This window comes from Phyllostomus discolor, chromosome 9 (assembly GCF_004126475.2).
Source record: "Phyllostomus discolor isolate MPI-MPIP mPhyDis1 chromosome 9, mPhyDis1.pri.v3, whole genome shotgun sequence".
In the NCBI taxonomy this organism is placed as follows: Eukaryota; Metazoa; Chordata; class Mammalia; order Chiroptera; family Phyllostomidae; genus Phyllostomus; species Phyllostomus discolor.
In genome coordinates, this window is record NC_040911.2 from 85,622,612 (window position 1) to 85,644,333 (window position 21,722).

General features: G+C 44.4%; 2 protein-coding genes across 3 annotated transcripts in view; both read right to left on the minus strand.

Moving 5' to 3' along the window:
* Positions 1-19,546, minus strand: part of CDK5RAP1 (CDK5 regulatory subunit associated protein 1) — a 41,407-nt gene extending 21,861 nt beyond the window's left edge. Inside the window, exons 1-7 of one of the 2 annotated variants that reach the window (XM_036009725.1) lie at positions 19,542-19,546; positions 8,464-8,794; positions 6,053-6,156; positions 5,094-5,128; positions 3,936-4,036; positions 1,448-1,658; positions 28-148 (exon numbers count right to left, since the gene is read on the minus strand). In XM_036009725.1, coding sequence (XP_035865618.1) covers positions 28-148; positions 1,448-1,658; positions 3,936-4,036; positions 5,094-5,128; positions 6,053-6,156; positions 8,464-8,773 — 882 coding nt within the window. In that variant the 5' untranslated portion in view covers positions 8,774-8,794; positions 19,542-19,546. Of the gene's footprint in view, positions 1-27; positions 149-1,447; positions 1,659-3,935; positions 4,037-5,093; positions 5,129-6,052; positions 6,157-8,463; positions 8,795-11,338; positions 11,434-19,541 lie in introns of those variants that run through there. The other variant, XM_028524635.2, reaches the window with a different exon arrangement.
* Positions 18,395-21,722, minus strand: part of SNTA1 (syntrophin alpha 1) — a 28,138-nt gene continuing 24,810 nt past the window's right edge. The window contains exons 6-8 of the mRNA XM_028524841.2: positions 20,014-20,210; positions 19,113-19,300; positions 18,395-19,029 (exon numbers count right to left, since the gene is read on the minus strand). Of these exons, the coding sequence (XP_028380642.1) occupies positions 18,937-19,029; positions 19,113-19,300; positions 20,014-20,210 (478 nt within the window). The 3' untranslated portion in view covers positions 18,395-18,936. The remainder of the gene's footprint in view (positions 19,030-19,112; positions 19,301-20,013; positions 20,211-21,722) is intronic.

Genomic DNA, 21,722 nt, shown 5'->3' on the forward strand with positions numbered 1-21,722 from the left:
CTGTAAGAAAGCCTAGAGAACCTTTACCTGCTCAGAAAGCTTTCTCACTTCCTCTAGAATGGAGGCAACAGGCCGACTCCTCTCCCGGCCACGCGTGAAAGGAACAATGCAGTAGCTGCACATGTTGTCACAGCCTCTCATGATGGACCTGGAGAAGAAAGCACCAGAACTTAGTAACAGCAGCAGGATGTCTCGGTCCAGTGGAAGAAGGTCACGGCTCCCTTGACATTATCCTGTGGCTCTAAATTCTCTTGGCAACATGCTCAAATTGGGCCAATCTAAGAAGAACCAAGGCAGACATTTTTTTTAATCTTTAAAAACTAGGCCCTGGCTGGCGTAGCTCAGTGAATTGAGCACGGGCTGGGAACCAAAGTGTCCCAGGTTCGATTCCCAGCCAGGGTACATTCCTGGGTTGCAGGCCATAACCCCCAGCAACCGCACATTGATGTCTGTCTCTCTCTCTCTCTCTCTCTCTCTCTCTCTCTCTCTCTCTCTCTCTCCCTCCCTTCCCTCTCTAAAAATAAATAAATAAAATCTTTAAAAAAAAAAAAAATCTTTAAAAACTAGCCTTTAACCCCAGGATATGAACCAAACCACTTTCTTCAACAAAGATAAACTATTTTGTCAACTACTTCTTTTTTTAATTTAAAAAGATCAGGAAGAGAGTAAGAATCAGGAGAGCCTAAGATATTTTCTTAAGTGAAAAAAATAAGAATATAGAAGGGAGGATAAGAAAGACCTCATTTTGTGTACATAAATATATATGCAAAAAAAAGAACACACTTCTCAAAGAATTATACAAAAAAAACTAGACCCTGGCCAGGTAGCTCAGTAGGTTAAGAGTGTCGTCCCGATACGCCAAGGTTGTAGGTTTGCTCTCCAGTCAGGGCACATACAAGAAGCAACCAATGAATGCATAAATAAGTGGAACAACAAATCAATGTTTCTTTTCTCTCTCTTCCTCCCTTCCTTAAGCTCTCTCTAAAATCAATTAATAAAAATAAAAATAAAACACCTAACACGTCACCTATGAGAGGTGGCCTAGGAGAATGGCGTTGATAGATATAAAGGATTCTCATATATCATTTTTTTTCTTTTGTACTGTGTACATATTTTAATTTTTAATGTAATACCATTAACATGTTATTTTAATTTTTTTAAATCCTTACCCAAGGACATTTTTTCATTGCTTTTAGAGAGAGAGGAAGGGAGAGAAAGAAACATCAATGTGAGAGAGAAGCATCAACTGGTTGCTTCCCATATGCACCTGGACCAGGAATCGAACCCACAACCAAGGTATGTGCCCTGACTGGGAATCAAAACTGCAACCTTTTGGTTACCAGATAATGCTCCAACCAACTGAGCCACACTGTCCAGGGATTCACATGTTATTTTTTTAAAGTGAGAGAGAAGAAATTCACTCCCCGTCTCTTGGTCAGTAACTCACACGAAAGCAGAAGTGGCACTGGGGCTCGTCTGGACTGGCATGACATCGGCATAGGTCTCATCCAGAGAGAGCAGTACATTGGCAGCTTGCTGGCCTGACTCAGCAACAGCCAGCAGCCGAGGAAGGTCCCGATAGGCATCTGGACCAGCCAAAATATCCACCATTTTCTCCCTATTGAGGATCTCCTCCTTCAGTCTCTCAGCCATGCAACCTGGGAGGGAAAAGAAGTAAACACCTATTCCCGAATTCATATGGTCTCACGCCTTCTTAGTATACTTTATCTCCAGCTGGAAACTTCTCTAAGAGTTTGGCATCACCCCCCAAATTTGCCCAACACTCCCACAGCACTGGAACCTCCATCTTCCTGTACAAGAAAGCAAGGAAAAGGGCTCAAGAGCAATTCAATTAAATGCCCAGAAAAATTAAACCACCATCAAAAAACCTTTCTGATATGAACCACCTCTTTTTACAATTGAAAATTACTTGTTGCTACAAATAAAAAATATTTTGCATCAGAAATTTATTTTTAAAAATAAAATTTAATATACAACTGCACTCACACTCTTTTATCCCTCTTCTTGCCCATATTTGCTAAAACCTGTAAGAAATGAGTCAACCATCCATGCCAAGGATGGAAGATACCAAGTCCTCCATACCCTAAAAAACCACTGTTATTAGTAAAACTATTGAATTAATAAAAGGTCCATTTTGAAAATACTTAAGAACTATTGTTGGTTGTACACCCATGTTCATAGTAAAAATATTCACAACAACCAAAAGGTAAGAGCAATCCAAGTGTCCATCAGTGGAATATTATTCAGACTTAAAAAGAAAAGACATTCTGTCCTGGCCGGTGTGGCTCATGTGGTTGGAGCATCGTCCCATAAACCAAAAGGTCAAGGGTTCAATTCTGGTCAGGGCACACGCCTAGTTTGTGGGTTTGCTCTGTGGTGGGGGGTGTGTATGCAAGGTCCTGGTTGAGGTACCTATAAGAAGTGGCCAATTGATGTTTCTCTCTCTCCTTCCCTCTCCCTCCCTTCCTCTCTAAAAATAAATAAATAAAATCTTTTTTAAAAATAAAAGGAAATTCTGACACATAACTGACCATAATTCTAAGTAAAATAAGTCAGACCAAAAAGAATAAATATTGTATGACTCCACTTACATGAGGGGCACAGAGTAGTCCAATTCATACAGGCAGAAAGCAGGGTGGTAGTTGCCAGGGGCTGAGGTGAGGGGGGAAAGGGCAAGTTACTTTTTAATGGGTACAGAATGTCAGTTTGGGAAGATGAAAAAGCTCTGAAAATGGATGGTGGTAAGGGATGCACAATAATGTGAGTACACTTGATGTCACTGAAATGTACATTTAAAAGGAGTTAAAATGGTAAATTTTATGTCATATATGTTTACCATTAAAAAACCTCTTTGGGGGATTTCTAAAATTCCTGACCAAGATTTGTCCAGGGACTTCCATAATGAAGGAACTCAAGTGGAACAAAACATTTCAGCTAATCCTTCTATCTTCTTGTATCACTTAATACAACGGGATATACTCCAACTGTGTTTTGAACCACCATCAAAAGGAATTTTTTTAAAGATTTTATTTACTTATTTTTAGAGAGAGGGGAAGGGAGGAAGAAAAAGAGGAAGAGCAACATCAATGTGTGATCGCCTCTCACGCACCCCCAACCAGGGGCCTGGCCTGCAACCCAGGCATGTGCCCTGACCAGGAATCAAACCAGTGACCCTTTGCTTCACAGGCTGGCACTCAATCTAGTAAACCACACCAGCCAGGGCAAAACGAATTAATTTATATATTCTACAAGGGACACAGTCTGTTTTAAGGTTAAGTTATTAACCAAATTCTAGAAACAAGAAGGTAGAGAATATTTATTTTTAAAACATGCTCCCTAGCTATCTAGATCAGAGCTGCCCAACAGAACTTCTAAGACGATAGAAATGTTCTTTATCTACGCTGTTCACACTGGTAGCCACTAGTCAAGGGTGACTACTGAGCGGACACAATGTAGCTAATGAAACTAAAGAAGTAAATTTTTAGTATTATTTAATTAAATTCAAATAACCACATGTGGCTACTGGCTATGATATTGGTCAGTACACATCTAGATGTTCACTTGGATATGCTTCAGGAGTCGAGAAGAAACATGCCGAGACTGTAAGCTTATGCTTGCTGCCCCTCTGACTCCAAATGCTGTCCTGTGACTCTGACACCATGAGCTGCATTAGACTCCAGGAAGGACAGACCACTTTCTCAGTACCCATTACTTCAGGGCACTATGAAAAGACCTTTTGTGAGCTTTACCTCATTTTACCCTCCAGCCCTAACATTTAACCCTAACATTTAAGTACCAGAGTTGCACAGGGTATATAAAATTTCTTCACACACTGAGAGTCTGACCACTAAGGAAAACCCTAGAACATAAAGCCCGAGTCTCCAAACTCACAAAATTTGCAAATTACCAAATACCTAGAATCCCAACCTTCAGAGGTACTCGGGAACGGAGCCGTTTGGTCTTCAGGGCTTTAAGCTGATGTAAACGATTCCAAATGGTCTGTTCAGCCTTCTCCCTACAGAGATCAAGAAGTAGACCTGAACTTGCAAATAAACTACAGAGCTATCTAAAAGGGTAGAACAATGAGAATAAAATAAAAACCTTCAATGCTTTAAATGAACACCCAACCTTTAGGCTTAGGGAAAGGAGGCAGGGAGCCAGTTGAAGAAGCAACACTTGCTATAATAGTCCTGGAATGGCACCCTTCCTGCCCATCTTGAAATCCTGACAAGCCTTTAAGCCAAATTCAGAAACAATCTACTTCACAAAGCCTTCCCCAACTCCACTGTTGGAGAGTTTATTCTCCTTCCTTTTAATTACCATATCACTTAAACTGTACTTTCCCTGTGCTTAGTATTTATCATTTTTATTGTTTAATTTTTTTTTCACCTAGCGCTTTTCACCAGATACGGTATCTATTTGTGCATCTGTCTTAGTTCCCATATAAGACTAAACCCCTTAAAGCCAGGCTCCATGAAGGAAAGGCTCTCATTTCTGAATCTCCCAAAGCACCTTGTTCTGTGTCTTGTAGCAGAGACCCTCAGAACAAAAATGTTGGATTAGTTAATTGATAATACAGCCAGCTGAGGAAACATTAACATGCCTTGTACACAGGAACAAAGTACAAAATAGGGTATGTTCACCTCTGACAGATGCCACTCACCCCTGCTCAGAACGCCGTCCCCCAGCCACTAACTGCACTCCTAGCCCTTATGATGTGAACAACATCATAAACAGGTACCTTTAGCTACAAGAAAATCCTTAGGAAAAGTTGGGTGACTCAGCACACTCTCTGTTTCCTCGTCTATACAATGGGTTTGATAACACCCCCCACCTACCTCACAGAGTTGTTGTGAGAATTAAAGTACTTAGTGTGTGTGTATAGTACTCAGCACAGCACCTGACACACAGCACGTGTTCAGCAAAGGCTGACCAGTTCTATCATTACTGTCTACACTGTGAAAAGCTACAAATCCATTGGCTCATCTCCACAGGTAGGCCAGCCTGGCACTGTTAGACCTGGCATTATTATTTAAGATATATTCACTCCTAGGTAAAGAACAAATTCCTACCTGATAGAACATGTGACAAGGAGGATCACATCAGCCTGAGTGAAGAGCAAGGAAAAAAAAGAAAATTATGATCTTTGAAATCAGACTTGTAAGATCACTGCCCATGGCCCATTTTTTCAATTGTGAGAAAACATACATAACATTTATCATTTTAACCAATTCTAAGTGTGCGGTTCAGTGGCATTAAATACATTCTGATTGTTGTGCAACCATTGCCACCTTCAACTTTCCAGAACTATCTCATCTTCCCCAATTAAAACTCTGGACCCATTAAACACTAATTCCCATTCCTACCTCCTTGCAATCCATTTTCTTTTTAAATTCTTCCACCCTGGCTGGTGTAGCTCCGTGGATTGAGCGCGGGCTTCGAACCAAAGCATCGCAGGTTCGATTCCCAGGCAGGGCACATGCCTGGGTTTCAGGCCACAGCCCCCAGCAACCGCACATTGATGTTTCTCTCTTTCTTTCTCCCTTCCTTCTCTCTCTAAAAAATAAATAAAATCTTTTTTAAAAAATTATTTCACCTTTTTTTAAAAACTTTATTTATTTTTAGAGAGAGGGGAAGGGAGAAAGAGAGAGAGAGAATCATCAATTGGTGATTGCCTCTCACACATGCCCCAACCAGGTGCCGGGCCTGCAACCCAGGCATGTGCCCTGACTAGGAAACCATTGACCTTTTGCTTTGCAGGATGACACTCAACCAACTGAGCCATGCCAGTCAGGACATGCACTTTTTTATTTTAGTTCCTTGCCTGAAAGTGAGCACCACTATAAAACTTTCAAAAATAATGAAATAAATGTACACCTTGGTCCCATGCTACACATTTCACGCAGGGAACTCACTCTCTGCAGACCATACCCTGCTCCTGAAACTGCATCTAAGAACTGGCACAAATACAGAGTCTCGCCCAGGCCCAGAGAACACAAGCAAACAGGAACCTCTTGCAAACATTGTGTACCTCTTGGAGATTATCGGTCCTTAGGTAGCCACTCTTCTGTAAAATGGACCAGGCTATCTCTGTGTCATTCACGTTCATCTGGCAGCCATAGGTCTCAAGATAGACTGCAATGAGAGGAGGATTCCATGGTAGGCAGACAAAGGGACCATGTCTCATAAAGACTCCTTTGCAAATGCCCCATAAATATTTGATGCAACTGGTTGTCCACTAACTCCCCAGTTGTCTCAATTCTAAGACACCATTAATTGCAGATATATCAGAAATTAATGGCAGCCTTTCAGAACAAAAGAAATGCTACATCATTTACACACACCAACTATATACCATATCATTTAAAATATGGGGAAAACATACACCTAAGGAACAAGGAAATCTGGTCATAAAAACAATTAGAAAAGGGGGGATTAGTTGACAGCACCGAGTGTCAACCTAGAGGAAAAGTAAATTTAAATCCACACATTACACTCCTCCTTCTCAAATGAGGTTCTCCAACCTCTGGAGGTAGTATCAGAGGCAAGAGTGTACATAAAGCCACAAAATAAAGATGAGGCAACTTTCTACAGTAGCTTCAAACATCTTAAATGAAATCAAGCACAGTAATATGACATAAAATACATTTGCACAAAGCTTTAAGAACAACTTCACACTCAGGCTAGCCCCTTGAAACTAAATTCCTCTATCAACCCCTGCCCTCACCAGCACACTTTAATTTACAGACCCAAATAAACTCAAATAAAGTTAAAAGTTGAGTCCTGGCCTGTGTGGCTCAGTGGATTAAATGCTGGCCTGCGAACCAAAAAGGTTGCCATTTCGATTCCCAGTCAGGCACAAGTCTGGGTTGCGGGCCAGCTAGGGGCGTGGGAAAGGCATCCAGCTGAGCCCTGTATCTCTCGCGCATTGATATTTCTCTCCCTCTCTTCCCCTGCTCTCTAAAAAGAAATGAAATCTTTTAAACAAAGAATTATATAAAATCAATAGAAAATAGCAGTAATTTTAAAAGAAAGAAAAGGTGAAGGGAAAACATGAAGGGAGGGATGGAAAAGGAAAGATCGGGATTTTTTAAAAAACTTCCTTGGCTCATTTTCCTTGTCTAAAAAAAGGAAAACAACAGTACTTATGTCAGAGAGGGACTGAAGGAAACAGCAAATTATAAAGGACTGAAAAATACCTAGCAGAGGTCACAAGGCGTACATACTCCATGATTCACTAATTCAACTCCTAGAGATTTATTCTGGAAAAAATATGTAATGGAAACGGTATCTATCTGTCTGTCTGTCTCCGTCTGTATATGGAGACAAAGACATAGGTGTAGACATAGATACAATTGAGACACATAGTATTTTTTATAACAAAAAACTTTTCAAACAACCTAATTTCCAACTATAGGGTTCAGGTTGGAAAACATGGTTCAGCACAATGTGATATTTTGTACCAATTTTTAAAAATTTAATTATGAATAATGTAGTACTTGGGAAAATGTTCAATGAAAACAAGTTACAACTAATTTTCTCCTCATGATAGCAACCAAATCTTTAAGAGTTATAAAGGGAGCCCTGGCCGGATGGCTCGGTTGGTTCAAGTGTCATCCCGATACACCAAGGTTTCGGGTTTTATCCCCAGTCAGGGCACACACGGGAAGCAACTAATCAATGCATAAGTAAATGGAGCAACAAACTGATGTTTCTCTCTCTCTTTCTCTCTCAAAGCAATAAATAAATCTTTTTTCAAATAATTATAAAGGGAAATAGTTTTCTGAAACAAGGTAAATGGGGAAAGGTCTGATTGTCCCATAATTTCTCTCCAAACTTTTTTAATTTTTTTAATATTGTATTTATTTCCTTTAGAGAGTGGGAAAGGGAGGGAGAGAAACAATGTGTGGTTGCCTCCCACGTGCCGCCCCCCACAGGTACCTGTGCAGCAACCAGGCATGTACCCTGACCAGGAATCAAACCAGCAACCCCCTGGATTGCAGACTGGCACCCAGTCCACTGAGCCAGACCAGCCAGGGCTCTCTCCAAACTTTTTTTAAGGCATTTAATTGGTTGCAGAATGTTTCTAAGAAAAACTCTACCTAAACATAGAGTGAATTTCTACAGCACCAATTGTGAAAGCTGCCTTATAACTTAAAGCAAACTAAAAATTAGAACAGAAATTACAGGGTTTCCAAAGTTAACCAAAGGGAGGACTACCAGGACTCTACCCCCTGCCCCAGTCATGTGTATCAACAATATAAGTTTCTTCACACTAATGTTACTTGGTGAAGTTTGAAGATTCCATAGCTTAGCAAGCCTTCCCACACTGTTAACCCTCCAAAGCCAGGTCTATAATAAAAGCACAGTTAAGAATCAGGCCATGGATGCTGGAAAAGAGCACAGCAGAAAGCCCAAAGAGAGACAAAAAGTAAAATCAACCTTTTCTTTGCCTTCCTAAAAGTTCATCCACTGTGAGATACGGGGGTGGGTCCACCACATCTGGAGAAGACAACTTCTCTGGAGGAACTGAAGTGCTTCTTAAAAAATGCTGAAAGGTTGGTCCGGTGGCCAGTCTGGAGCTGAAATCCTTCCGAACTCCATCCTCCTGCTGTCCCTCTGGACTGGGACATGTGGTGGTGGAGAAACTGCTGTGTGCCCTGCAGGCCCGGAGCAGCAGCCAGGACACGGAGGCCAGCGGCCCCCACCCCAGACACCTCTGTGCTTGGAGAATACACTGTAAACGATGCATGGCACCAAAACAGCTGGAAGCCTGCAAAAGAATGACAGACATCATCAACATTTTTGAACCCTGTGTACCGGGAACTATAAGTCCTTCAAATATACTAATACATTTAATCCCCACAAAATCCAAGAAGATACTTTTAACAGTAGTGTCCCTATTTTTTACAGATGAAAAAGACTGAGGCAGCTTGCCCAAGATCACACAGGAGTGCCAGAGATGGGATGCAAACCCAGGCAGTCTGTTTTCAAAATGAAAATGGAACAATTCCAAAGGCTTTAAGCATATTAACTCTCACAGCAATCCTAAGCATTATAGGCAACAGACACCATGACTGTGCCACACAGAGATGAGGAAAGACACAAAAAGGCGGAGGTCCTTACCTGGCTCTCACAGCCAGTAAGCAGCAGAGCTGACCCCTTGCTGTACTGCCGCCCAATACTGTGAAAAGCACTTAACTCTCTGAAGGCATCTTCCTTTGAGTTTCTTCAAAAGGAATATATCTAACATGGGGGGCACCATAATGCCTGATCAGTGACTCCTATCCTCCAAGAGTCTCAGGTTACTGCCTTTACACTTCCTACCCATGGCTGGAGGGATAGAAAAAGACACAACCTTTATAGAGGGCAATTTGCCACTTTGCATCAAAATGACACACACACAAATCCTTTGACCAAGCAGTTCCATTCCTACACATTCACCCCACAGATATACCCTGACATATGCGAAATGACCTCTATATATTTGTTGCAGCACTGTTTCTAATAGCAAAAAAATGAGAGGCCAAAAAACCTCAATAGGGGACTTGTTAAGTAAGTCATGGTGCATTCACACAATGGAGTAAGACGCAACTGTTAGAAAGTGAGGCTGAATCTATACATGACGAAAGCAAGGAAGCAAAGTGCTAGATACTACCTACTGTATGCCAGACTGAATCTGTGCAGGAAGGAAGGCGGGAACATTAAGGTACATATCTGTAACTGCACAAAGTATCTCTAGAATGTATAAGAAACAGTGACTGCCTCCCAGGAACAAACCCAGGTGACTCAAAGTACAAGATTTGAAGCCCTGGCTGGGTAGCCAAGTTGGTAAGAGCATCATCCCAATACATCAAAGTTGCAGGTTCAATCCCTGATCAGGGCACATATAAGAAGGAATTGATAAATACATAAATAAGCAGAACAACAAACTGATGTTTCTCTCTCACTCTTTAAAAAATCAATAAATAAAAAAACTTTTTTAATTTGGAGACATACTTTCCGCCACATACTCTTAATGGACTGCTTCACTCCAACTATACCAGCCATCTTTATACTTAATTTCACTAGTTTTCTAGGCGTTTACACACGCTGTTCTCTCTGGCTAGTGTATCTTCACTCTCCTGGCTCGGCCAACTCCCGTGCTACTTTTTAGGTCTCTGCTTCCCCCTGAGGCCTGTCCTGGCCACCACCCTCAAAGTCTAGGCTGGGGGTCCTCCTCTAGGTTCCCAAAGCCTCCTTATAACTCTCTAGAAGAGACATTACACTTTACTGTTACTACTTAACACTTTGTCATCTCTCATCTTTCCGAAAGCAGGAAACAAATCTCATTCATAACTACATCAGGTGCTGTACATGTAAAATGAGCAGATGTGGCCTGTTACCTGCTGCTTGTGCTACCAGTACTAGAGACAAAAGCAGTGCTAACCCACGTTCAAGTGTCAGAGAACAGCAGACTTTTATAATGTGAGCTTTCAAGTCACCAATTTCTGCCCCTTACTTGTTGTGTGACCTTGAGGAAGTCAAATTCCTGCCCCTGAGCTGTGAAATAAGGAGAAAAGTAGAATTTGCCTCCCAGAGATGCTGTGAGAATTAAAGATTTTTAAATCCCAACTTAGCATACAGTAAATTTTCAGAAACTTCACTTCTGCAGCCCACACTCCTTCTCATGGTGAGTATAGAGCATTGTGGTTAGGATCCTAGAGTCTGACCCAACTGCTCCCTAGCCAGGTAACTTTGGGCATCTGGGAGGTTCTTAAACTCTAGGAGCTTCCATTCCTTCACGTGCAAAATAGGGATCATAGTACCTACTTCCATGTCTGTTGTAAGGATCAAATGTGTTAATACAAATAAAATGCTCACATAGCACAATGTAGGAGACTCTGGGGTGCTCAGATATTAATTGGTAGTCGGCAAAACCCATGAGACAACATCTCAGTATAAGGAAACATATTAAAGGGGCCCAAACATTTTACTGGGTGGTTACAATGTGTCAGGCGTGGTGTTAAGTGTGTCCCGTTGATTAGCGTATTTAATCCTCACAGCAACTCTGTGAGGCTGATTCTATGTTCCCCACTCCGTAGGTGACGAAGCTACGGCGCGGGGTGAAGAAGGGCGACTTGTTTAAGGTCGGGCACAAGTGAGTAGACAGCGGGACTGGGCTGCGAACCCCGACAGTCTGACGCCAGGGTCTGCGCCGGGGCCACCGCGCCACCCTCCCCTCGAACACCGCGCATTCCCGGACCTCAGCCGCCCCTACTGCCCGCGCGGACCCCGGGCGGGTGCGCAGGCCTCCTTCACCCCGCACACCGCTCACCTCCCGCGGCTCGAGCGCTCAGCGGGCAGCCAAAGCTCCTCTCGGCGTGTCCGGCTGCCCTATCAGCTCCTCACAGCTGCGCGCGCACCCGCGCGACTTCCGTTCCGTCAGGATTTCCGTCCGGGTGGTTCTAATGCAGGGGCCACCTCTGTGAGTTCCGTGTGTGTTCAAGCTTCCAGCTTTGTTTTTAATTTTTCTTAATTGGTTCTAGAGAGAAACACCAAGATGTTGCTCCACCCAGTCATACATTCATTGGTTATTCTTGTATGTGCCCTAACCCAGGCACCTTGCTTGAAAAACCTCCACTGCTTTTTGAACCACATAGTAGTACCCAGTAGCCGGCATATGGCAAGTGAGCACTTCAAATGCGAGTGCGAGTTAAATGGGCTCTAAATGCGAAACACACTGGACGACGAAGAATGAAAAATGTCTCATCAATAATTTTTATATTGATCGCTTGTTAAAATAATATTTGGGATATATTGGATTAAATTTATTATTTAATTTCACCTGTTTCTTTTTACTTTTAATATGGTTACTGTGAATTTTTAAATTACGTACGTGACTCATTTTATTTCTATTGTACAGCGCAGCGTTATAGATTAAAGAGTTCCAGATTCAACCCACTTCCCCTCCTCCCTGGAGTTACAGATCCATAGTTCTGCTGCCTAAGTGGCACCTCGCCTTGGGCGTCTAATGACCATTTCTAACTTTATACAAAACCCTTCATTTCCACACGCACACACCCTCACCCAAAACCTGTTCCTACCCAGTCTGACCGATCTCTGTGAATGACCCAAGCATCCTTGGAGTTGCACTAGGAGACACTGAGGAGTCATTTTTGTTTCCTTTCTCTAGATCTCTACACCTAATCTGTCAGCAAATCCTGTCAGCTTTAACTCCAAAATGTCTCAAATCTGACTACTTCCCATTTCTCCATTCTGCCCTTGCCCTTGTCTCCTATAGACTATTTCCCACACAGAGCCTAAGAGGGTTTATTTGTTTTGTTAACGCAGATCACATCACTCTGATGCTGAAAAGTCAAGGTGGCTTGTCATTACCTTTGCAATAAATTCTGATTTCCTGTTGTGTCCTAGAAACTGCATGATATGGCCTCTACTTACTCTTCTCCAACCACTTCTTACTACTCACGGCTCCTGGTATGTTTTCTCTAGCTGACTAAACTGCCACTACGCAATTTTATTTTACCCCGTCAATACCCCAAGCACATGTTTACCTAAGAGCCTTTGTACTTACTATTCTCTTCCTGGAATGTTCTCCCAGGTTGATTCATGGCTGGCCCCTTCTCATCGTTCATGTCTCAGCTTAAATATCATCTCTTCAGAGAGGCCCTCTCTGACCACCCCACACCCACGGCTCCCATCACCATCACATCATTTTCCTCACACAACTTATCACTATGCAGAACGATAGCATTTTTTTTTTAATTTCCCATTGCCTATTCCCAGACTTTTAGCTCGAGAGCAGGGATATATTGTCTTGTTCACTGCAATATCCTCAGGCCCCAGTCCAGAGTCCGGTTTATAAGAGGTTTTAATAAATATTTGTCAAATGAATAAATGATTGCTTTATGTCTTTGCTTGTGTTCCCCCGAAGCAGACCCTGATCTCAGGAAATAGGTGATCTCAGGGAAAACACTGATGGAATTGTCAGGGAAGGGAAGACAGCCAATAAAAGCTATGTTATAAAGACAGTTTCCATGATGGGCATCTGAGTCTAATTCTGTTGGGAGGCTCTAGGAAACACTGTAAAACAGATACCTCATAATTATTTCACCTAAGGGGAGAGGACGTTGGGGTAGTTATAGACTAGCAGCCACAATGGAAAGATGCTGCTACATGTGCCAATTCCTCAGTGCTTCTGCTCTGCCTACGCAGTGAGTGAGGTTGTGGTTGGGAGAAAGCCCTCTGTCACTAAGATGCAGGCACTGGCCCCAGAACTCTGAATTTGTAAGGCTCTGGGGGCCCTGACAGGCCCTGCTGCAACCAACCTCTTTGGTTCTTCATTAGAACTTTGAGGTTATTCTTGGCCCTTTTTATAAGCAAGAAAACTGAAAATACAAAAGGTAGTCATGGGCTGAAGCTCACACAACTAGTGCATGGCAGAACCGAGATCCACCCACAAGCCAATCTGATCCCAATGTGCTATTCTTACCACTGACTGACTAATTCAAAGTCAGACTGGTTAGGTTCCCCTTCATACTCTGATGCTTACCATGAAACCATGGCCAAGTTAGTTACCCCTGCTGACTCCCCATTCCGTTGTCTATAAAGTGGCAACTGTGTGGAGGGTACACTATTTGGGGGTAGGAGGGCATGGAAATAAATCAGGAGAGCATTCAGGAGGCTGTGGCAGTTGTCCAGAGTGTGGAGTCCTGGACCAGTGCAGTGTCTTGGGGCGGTAAAGATGATAGAAACAAACCTGGATTTCAGGGGTTTGAGCATATTGCAATAAAGTTTACACTCTCCGCTTAGATGATTGCTGGATGCCAATTCAGTCAAATATACAAGGGCAAACACAGGCCAGGAATTGTACTATGGTTCTTTTTTTGTCGCTGTGATTCTCCAGATAATTTAGGATGTGATCTGATCATTTGAGGGAATTATCAGCACTGTTGGGAACAACCCAGCCTGGTTTCAGAAGGTGTAACCCACCATGTCTTATAAGGCTGAGTCTTATAAGGCCATGTCTCAGTCTTATAAGGCTGAGTGAGTGACCTTCTGACCATAAGCCACTAAGGAGATAAAGCTTATCTCCCTGCAGGGACACCGCCTCTGCCCCTTTTACTTCACCCTGCCTGGCCCCCAATGCATGATCGGTTAGCCAATGACAGCTAAGATTCCTCATGACCTAAGACAAGCATGGTCATGAGGGCCCCCAGGGAAGGACTTGGGGGGCTATAGCAAAAGAGGGTGATGGACCCTCACCCCTCAGCTTTGACATAGCCTGAGTCCTCATTCTGTCTGCAAGAAGTCTCCTAATCTCTTGGCTGCCTTACTTCCCCTGCCTGACTTAAGCCTGAAACAATGACAGAGGGTGATGCAGCCCTGTGCTGGAAAGGGCAAGTTCCCCAGGGCAATCAGGCCTAAAAAAGAGTATATAAAATCTTGTGAAAACTGCTTTGCTAAGAATGCTCTCAATTAAATGGTAAGGGTCCGAGCAGGAAATGAGTTTGTTTCCCAAAGTTTTGTAGCCCTTTAGCTAATAGACCCTGACTCAGAATAAGCTCTTGTAGCCATAAGCCTTCTTTGTATGCTATCTATTGTTTGATCCTTACTGCCTGATAATAATTAATGAGCTTTACCTGTATTCCTGTGCAAAATGAACCCAATAAAAGCCTATTGAGGAAAAGGCTCTTGGCCCTTCTTTTTTGAGAGATCAGTCACCTTTCCTCCCCAAGCAGATCATATCTTGGTAGACTTAATCTCATCCGTGGTAGTGGGGGGCGGGGCGTGGGGAGGAGGTGTCTGTGGGCAGAGCCTCCCCCTCCTGGCCCCCACACATAGCACCATTTTGAAAGTAAAAAATTTCAGAATTCCTCTTGGAAAACTCTTAGACTCTAGAGACAAGTTCCTGAACACTCTAGGATCTAAAGATTCTCAGTGGAGAAATATGCAGGTTTACTGACAAATTTTTTACTGGACATAGAAGATGTCCTCTCCTCATTGGCCAAGGGGAAGCCCCATCATGGTGGCAGCACCTACAACCCAATAGAAGTTATGTTGAGGGGATTAACCTCCCACCCACCACACCAAGGGAAGAAAATGTTCCTTCTCCTTCTCTGGTGACCCAAGCAGTTCCATTTCAAGTCCTACTTATTACCTCACCATGGTCCTTCCCTCTTTACTCTTAGAATCACAAGAGGGGAATTTTAGAGCTGGTAGAAAGCCAGTTTTTAGAGCTTCCAACCTGGGAATCAGTGAAGAGTTAGGATTTGAACCCAGGTCTCCTAGGTTTTTAGGAATGTGCTTTTTCAAATCTGGACCTTCACCCTAACAGCCTCATGGGGAGGTGTCACCTCCTTCCTTTGTGCCCAGAGCAGGAGGCAGCAGGTAAGAGGATGTTTGAGCAACAGTTTTGCTAGTTCTAATTACCCATGGGGCAAAGCTGGCAGCATGAGGGATGTTCTCTGGTGCCTGTTATGTTGCCCCTGCCTACACACACACACACTCACATACTCAACAGTCATTCCTAACATCCCTAGTAGCCTGCCCCACACACATACCAGCCCACATGGGTGCCAGGGACCATTTCCCACCACCACCCTCATCACCCACCGCAGTCCAACCACAAGGTTCCACTTTCAGTCGCCATGTGGTGGAGTCTTGTACAGTGCTGTGTCTTGAGTAATGAATAAAAACAAACCCCCAGATTCCAGGTGTTTGGGGGCACCATGTTCCATCCCACCTTGGAATCTGTCACTTGGGATGCTATTACTCCTTCCACCTGACTAACTCCTATGGGTTGATGATCATTCTAATTGCTACTGAGCAATTATTCCTCCCCTCCTCCTACCCCACTAATGTCAGATTCAGCTACATGACTCATTTTGGCCAAAGGAATGAGAGTGGATATAATGCTGAGAGTACATAAATGTGCTTGTGAGTTTGCTTGTCTTTGAACTCCAGTGATTTGCCATGAGTAGAGCCTGCCCTAGGAGCTTATACCCTTCATCCTGGGCTCCAGAAGGAACGAACATAAAGGAGACCTAAGCCCTACCCACAGCCTGCACCAAAACCACACAGCAAACCCAGCTTCTAATAGTCAAACTGCAGTCAACATGCAGCCTTAGGGGCATGAAAATAAATGCTTGTTGCTATGGCCACTGAGATTGGGTTGTGTTTTTCCACAGCATTATTGCAGTAGTAGCTGATCTTGAGCGTGCTCCTTCAGATGGACATCAGCTTCAGGTCTCCTTCTGAAACCTACTCTAACCCCCCAGAGCAGGTCAGAGTCCCACTAGCCTCTCTGCTATTTCCATTCATCTGTCAAATCTGAGTCACACATTTGGTTGTGAGAGGTGCTGGCTTTTACCCTGTACATGGAGATCTGTCAGTCTAGCTACCAAAAAATTAGCTCCTGGCTCCAAGGACAAGCAGAGTAGGTAAGCACTAGATATCTCTCAAATGAAGAGTGGATTAACAGGCCCTGGCAGGGTAGCTCAGTTGGTTAGAGTGTCATCCCAATATCCCAAGGTTGCAGGTTCAATTCCCAGTCATGGCACATACAAGAGTCAACCAATGAATGCATAAATAAGTGGAACATGTTTCTTTCTCTCTCTTTCTCTCCCTCCCTGCCTCCCTCCCTCATAAATTAAAAAAAAAATGGATTAACAGATGAATAGGTAGATGGATGGATGGGTGAGCAAGGCTGGAATATTCCTGCTTACCTACATTTCCTCAGGTTTCTAGAACAAGCTCTAGTTCCTGCTTGTTATGTGACTTCACATGGGTCTCAGTTTCCTCATGGGGAGACTTGATCAGAACCACTTAACTTAATATTGTAAAATAGCCTCTAGCCACATGTGGCTACCGAGCACTTGATATGCAGCTACTGAATGAGAAACTGAATTTAAACTAATTTCAATATAAAAACTGACACTAATTTTAGCTATTGGAAAACTTTGGTATGTTCAGAACAAGTTATGTATGTGAATCTACTTTTTTAAACTGCAAATTTTATGGAATCTAAATGTAAATCAAGTATTTCCTTTGAAAATTTGGCATCTAAATAGAGACGTGTGTGAGTGTAAGACATACATCAAATGTCAAAGACTTAATACAAGAGAAAGAATGTAAAATACTTCATTAATAAATTCTTCTATTATGTGTTGAAGTGATAATATTTTAGATCTATTGGGTTAAATTACATATATTATTTAAGTTATTTTCATCTTTTTTTAAACTTTTTTTTAATGTGGCTACTAGGAAATTTGCAATTACATGTGTGGCTCGAATTATATTTCTAATGGATAGCACAGGGCCAGAAAGTCTCTAAGGTGAACAAGGGCTTCAAGTCAGAAAGACCTGCTTTGAAAATTCAAGCTCAGACATTTCATAGCTGTGTGACTTTGGGCAAGCCACTCTCCCACCCTGAGTCCCAGTTTTCCTACTTGCGAGATGGAGAGGATTGTGCCTACCATAAAGATGTGTGGCGAGGATCTAGGGAAGAGACACATGCACCGTGTCTGGCTGACAGCGGGCACTCTATAAATGTACGCTATCGTTACTGTTGTCACTGTGGTTTCCTGGACAACGCAAGCAAACAGGTTGTTGTAAACATGGCAAACTCACTTCCAGCCAACACGGTACAACTTCCAAAGAATGTTCCACTACGCAGCTCTACGTGTCCTCCCTTCTGCAGGAAAGGGGCCTAAGATTCTCTATGATGGTTTTAAAATAGATCCATAAAGTTATTGACATTCTTTTTCTTCAAGAGATGGAAACGAATTCTCCTCCCCTTAAGTGTGGGCTGGGCTTAATGACTCACTCCTAATGAATAGAATAAAGCAGAAGTGACGGGATGTGACATCCAAGACTAGCTCATAAAAGGCATGGTGGATTCCTTTTGGCCTTCCCTTCAGTGTCACTCACTGGGGGAAGCCAGCTGCCTTGTCATGAGCACACTCAAGCAGCCTGTGGTTAGGTCCATGTGGTGAGGAGCTGGGGCCTCCTGCCAACAGCAATGGGTGAGCAATAGTGAAAACAGATCCTCTAGCCCCAGTTGAGCTTTCAGATGAGCACAGCCCCAGCCGATATATTGACTGTAACCCCACGATCTACCCTGAGATAAGAACAACTCAGGTTACCCCTCTCCAAGTCCTAATCCATAGGACTTGAAAGATAATAAATGTTTGTTGTTTTAAGCTGTTAAACTTTGGGGTAATTTCTTATGTGATAATAGATAACCAATACACTTTCTAGCCCTATGATTAAAGGCCTGCTTTTTCCCCAAAAAAGGGGCCCCAGTTTCTGGTCTGCTCCAACCACCACAGGACCCAAAGGCCAAGGCACAAAACACAGACACTAGGCCAGGCTGCCTCTGTGCTCGCAGGCCGTTTATTTAGCCAAGAATATGGAGGAAAGAGAGAATGAAGGGGAAAACCACATGCCCCAAGGAGGTGGAGCTGAGGGTAGAAATGAACAGAAAGGCTCCTCCTCTTTCTCTTGCCTCAGATCCCAGGGAACTCCTGCTTCAGATGGGGTCTCTGAAGGTGGCTTGGGGGCCTCTAGGAGGGTTGGCAGTTGTTGGCTGGGGTCTTGATCCCCACAGGGGCAGGTCCCAGGCTTGGAATGGCTTCTGTGTACACAAAATATCTCTCTGCAAAAGGCACTGGTGGGGAGATGGGGGCAGGGGCAGCCGGGAGACTACCCCATCACAGACAGGATCCACTGTGTCCTGAATCTGGGTCCCAGTCCCCAAGACTATCCCAGCCTCCTCAGGGGCTGAGTCTCTCTGCATTCTTGTTCCTTTCCTCTCCCTTGCCTCAGCCCAGTAGTGAGCAAACAGTCGGTGGAGGGCCAGGTCAGGCCATGGAGTGGATACCCCCTCCTTGGGGCTAATGCATCTGGCAACCTCTAAGCCAAGAGCCCCAGGCGGGTGACTTTAGCCGAGAGGAAGGAGTGGATGATGAAGACCATGGTTTTGGGGCACGAATGCAGGTCCAGCTGCTGCAGGATGGATGGAAAGAAGGGTCAGGAGCTCCATCTACCCTGGCATCCAGGAGAGCATAGCCCCCTCCCCCTCCACTCACAATCTCTCCTTCAGCACTCCCGAAGTCCAGGAATAGGAGACTGGCACCATCGTCTGAGGACATCTGCAGCTTCTCGAAGGGCTGTCGGAGCAGCACAGCTTGGGCAGCACCTGGCTCAGCTGCCCACAGTGTGAAGCCCTTGTCAATGTGCACAGAGAGGCTGCAGGGACGGCCATTCCACGTGCAGGCTGCAGAGAGGGCACGTGGCCATGGGGAGGGTACATGGAATAGGCACAGCTGGCCTTCAGAGACCACAAGCCCTGCTTCAAACCCCAACCAGCAGCTCCAAAAGTGGGGCTTGAATACCACCAGGGATGGGAGGCTCCCTGTCTGTCATGCCATCTGTACACCCACTCGGCAGTGAGTCACCCCACCCAAAAATAAGAAAGGTGGGCCCACAGAAAAATTATACCCCACTCCTAGTCCCACTTCCAGCGGCACCAAAAGTGGAAATGGGGACAGGAGGCCCACTCCCTATAAAAGCATCAGCAGATCCATCCACATCACCCTTGGAGACCTTAGAAACTTGTAGAATTACCCAGTTAAATGTGAATTTCGGGGAAATAACGGATAATTTGGACATCTTTATACTAAAAAAAAATGATGTTTATCTGAAATTCAAATTGAAGCAGGTATCCCGTGTTTCATTTTGGCAGCCCTACTCCAAATGCCATCTCCCAAATTCTCATCAGCAGAACCACAAAGTCAGGGCCTGAAAAACCCCAAGGAAAAGAGTCTCTCTACCTACCAGGGCACCTACACACCCAAAACAGAGGGCCCTTGGAGATCCCAAATCCTACATTCTCTCTCCCTCCTAAAGCACCCTAAAGATGGAAGCTTGAGTGTCTCTAGGGATACGAGACTTATTACCAGAGAGGCACTCCCAGACCGACCAACCCACCTGTAGACACCTCCTGCACACCCTCAGCAGCCCGGTGACAGCCATCCACTAGCTGGCGGGTCCAGGCAGCCAGCTCCTGTGGTGACTCCACGCTGAACAGGTGAGTGTCCACACCATGGCGTGTGCCCGTGCGCAGGGCAAAGGAGAGTTCTGCATCATAGGGCACCGAACCCTTGGAAGGGCCTGAGTGTACCAGCCTGGGGCAGGGGATGGGGAGAGCAAAGGGCTAAGTAGGGAACCTCAGGCAGCAGGGAAATAGTTCTTGGCCAAGGGGAAGTTTTGGGAAGGGGCCCTGTGACTCCTTCACCACCTGATGGGGGGACAGGACTTTCCAGACCAGCACAGATTGACTTATAGGAGATCATTTCATGGCACACTCCCCTTCACTCCCACAGCTCCAGCAGCACCAGTATCTTCAAACACACCAAGCACACTCCTGCCTCAGCACCTTTACACATGCCGTTCCCTCTGCCTAGTACACTCTTCCCTGATGATTATCTGCATTGCTCACTCCCTCACTTCCTTCAGACTTTGCTCAAATGTCATCTCCTCTGAGAAGTCCTCCCTGACCTCTCTGTATAAAACAGTACCCCTGCCACTCACTAGCCTTGCTTTTCATCATGGTACCAGAAATTATACTAATTAGTTTCCGTTGTTTTTTATTGTCTTTTTTACTAGAATATCATCTAGGGTACAAATTTTTATCTGATTTGTTCATCACTATATTCCCAGCAACTAAAACAATGCCTGTCACATAGTAGGTGTACAATAAACATCTGTAGTCAGAATTAATGAGTCACTTGATCAGGTCAGCAATCCATGACTTACTTATCCCTAGTAGGCAGCAGGCTTCTGACACACGGGCCACAGCTTAGCCCAGGGTGAGGAGACATGGGTGACAAGGGCCCAGGCCCTGCTTGACTTCCACTTGCTGTGTAATTTTGGGCAACTCACTGACCCTCTCTGGGCAACAGACCTCAGAGTTCTGAATCGTAGCTCTCTTAGCTCCTCACTCTGTACTCCTCTCTCTCTTGTAGCTTCAGTCTCCCCTTGGAGCTGCTGGTGATACCTGGTCCCCCACTTTCCAGCCCTGAGCTCCAGACCTACAAGTCCCCAACTTCCTATCCACACTCCCTATCCATCCGCCATACACTCTGGACTCAACTTAGCATTTTGCTCCAACCCTCTCCCTTTGTACTCTCACCCCCAGCCCCACTGCCTGCCCAGACACACTCTCCAAGCCTCCCGTTCATCCATTCATCTGAACACCTCACTCACCCTCCCATCTGGCAAGTGCTAAACTGGGCTAATTTTACCACCCAAGTGTTTTTCAATGCAAATGCGGCCTTTCTTCTCCATCTGCTGCCTCTCCCCACCTCCACTGTCTCTCTGCAGAAGCTGCCCAGCTTCCATCCCGCCCCTCAGGTGCATTTTCCACCTGGCAGCCACAGGGATTCTTTTAAAACAACCTCAGTCATCACTCCCAGGCTAAAACTCTTCAACTCTGCCACAACTCTTAAGATAAAGCTAATATTTCTTAACTAAGCAACAAAGGATCTGCAAAATCAAGCCCTGCCAACTCCCTGTCTCATTTCTCTCCATTTCCTGTGTAGTTCTACATGCTGGTTATAGCACACTTATCACTCCATGAACACACTGTGGCCCTTATGCTTCTGTACCTTTGACTACGTTTTTCTTGCTCTATGAGG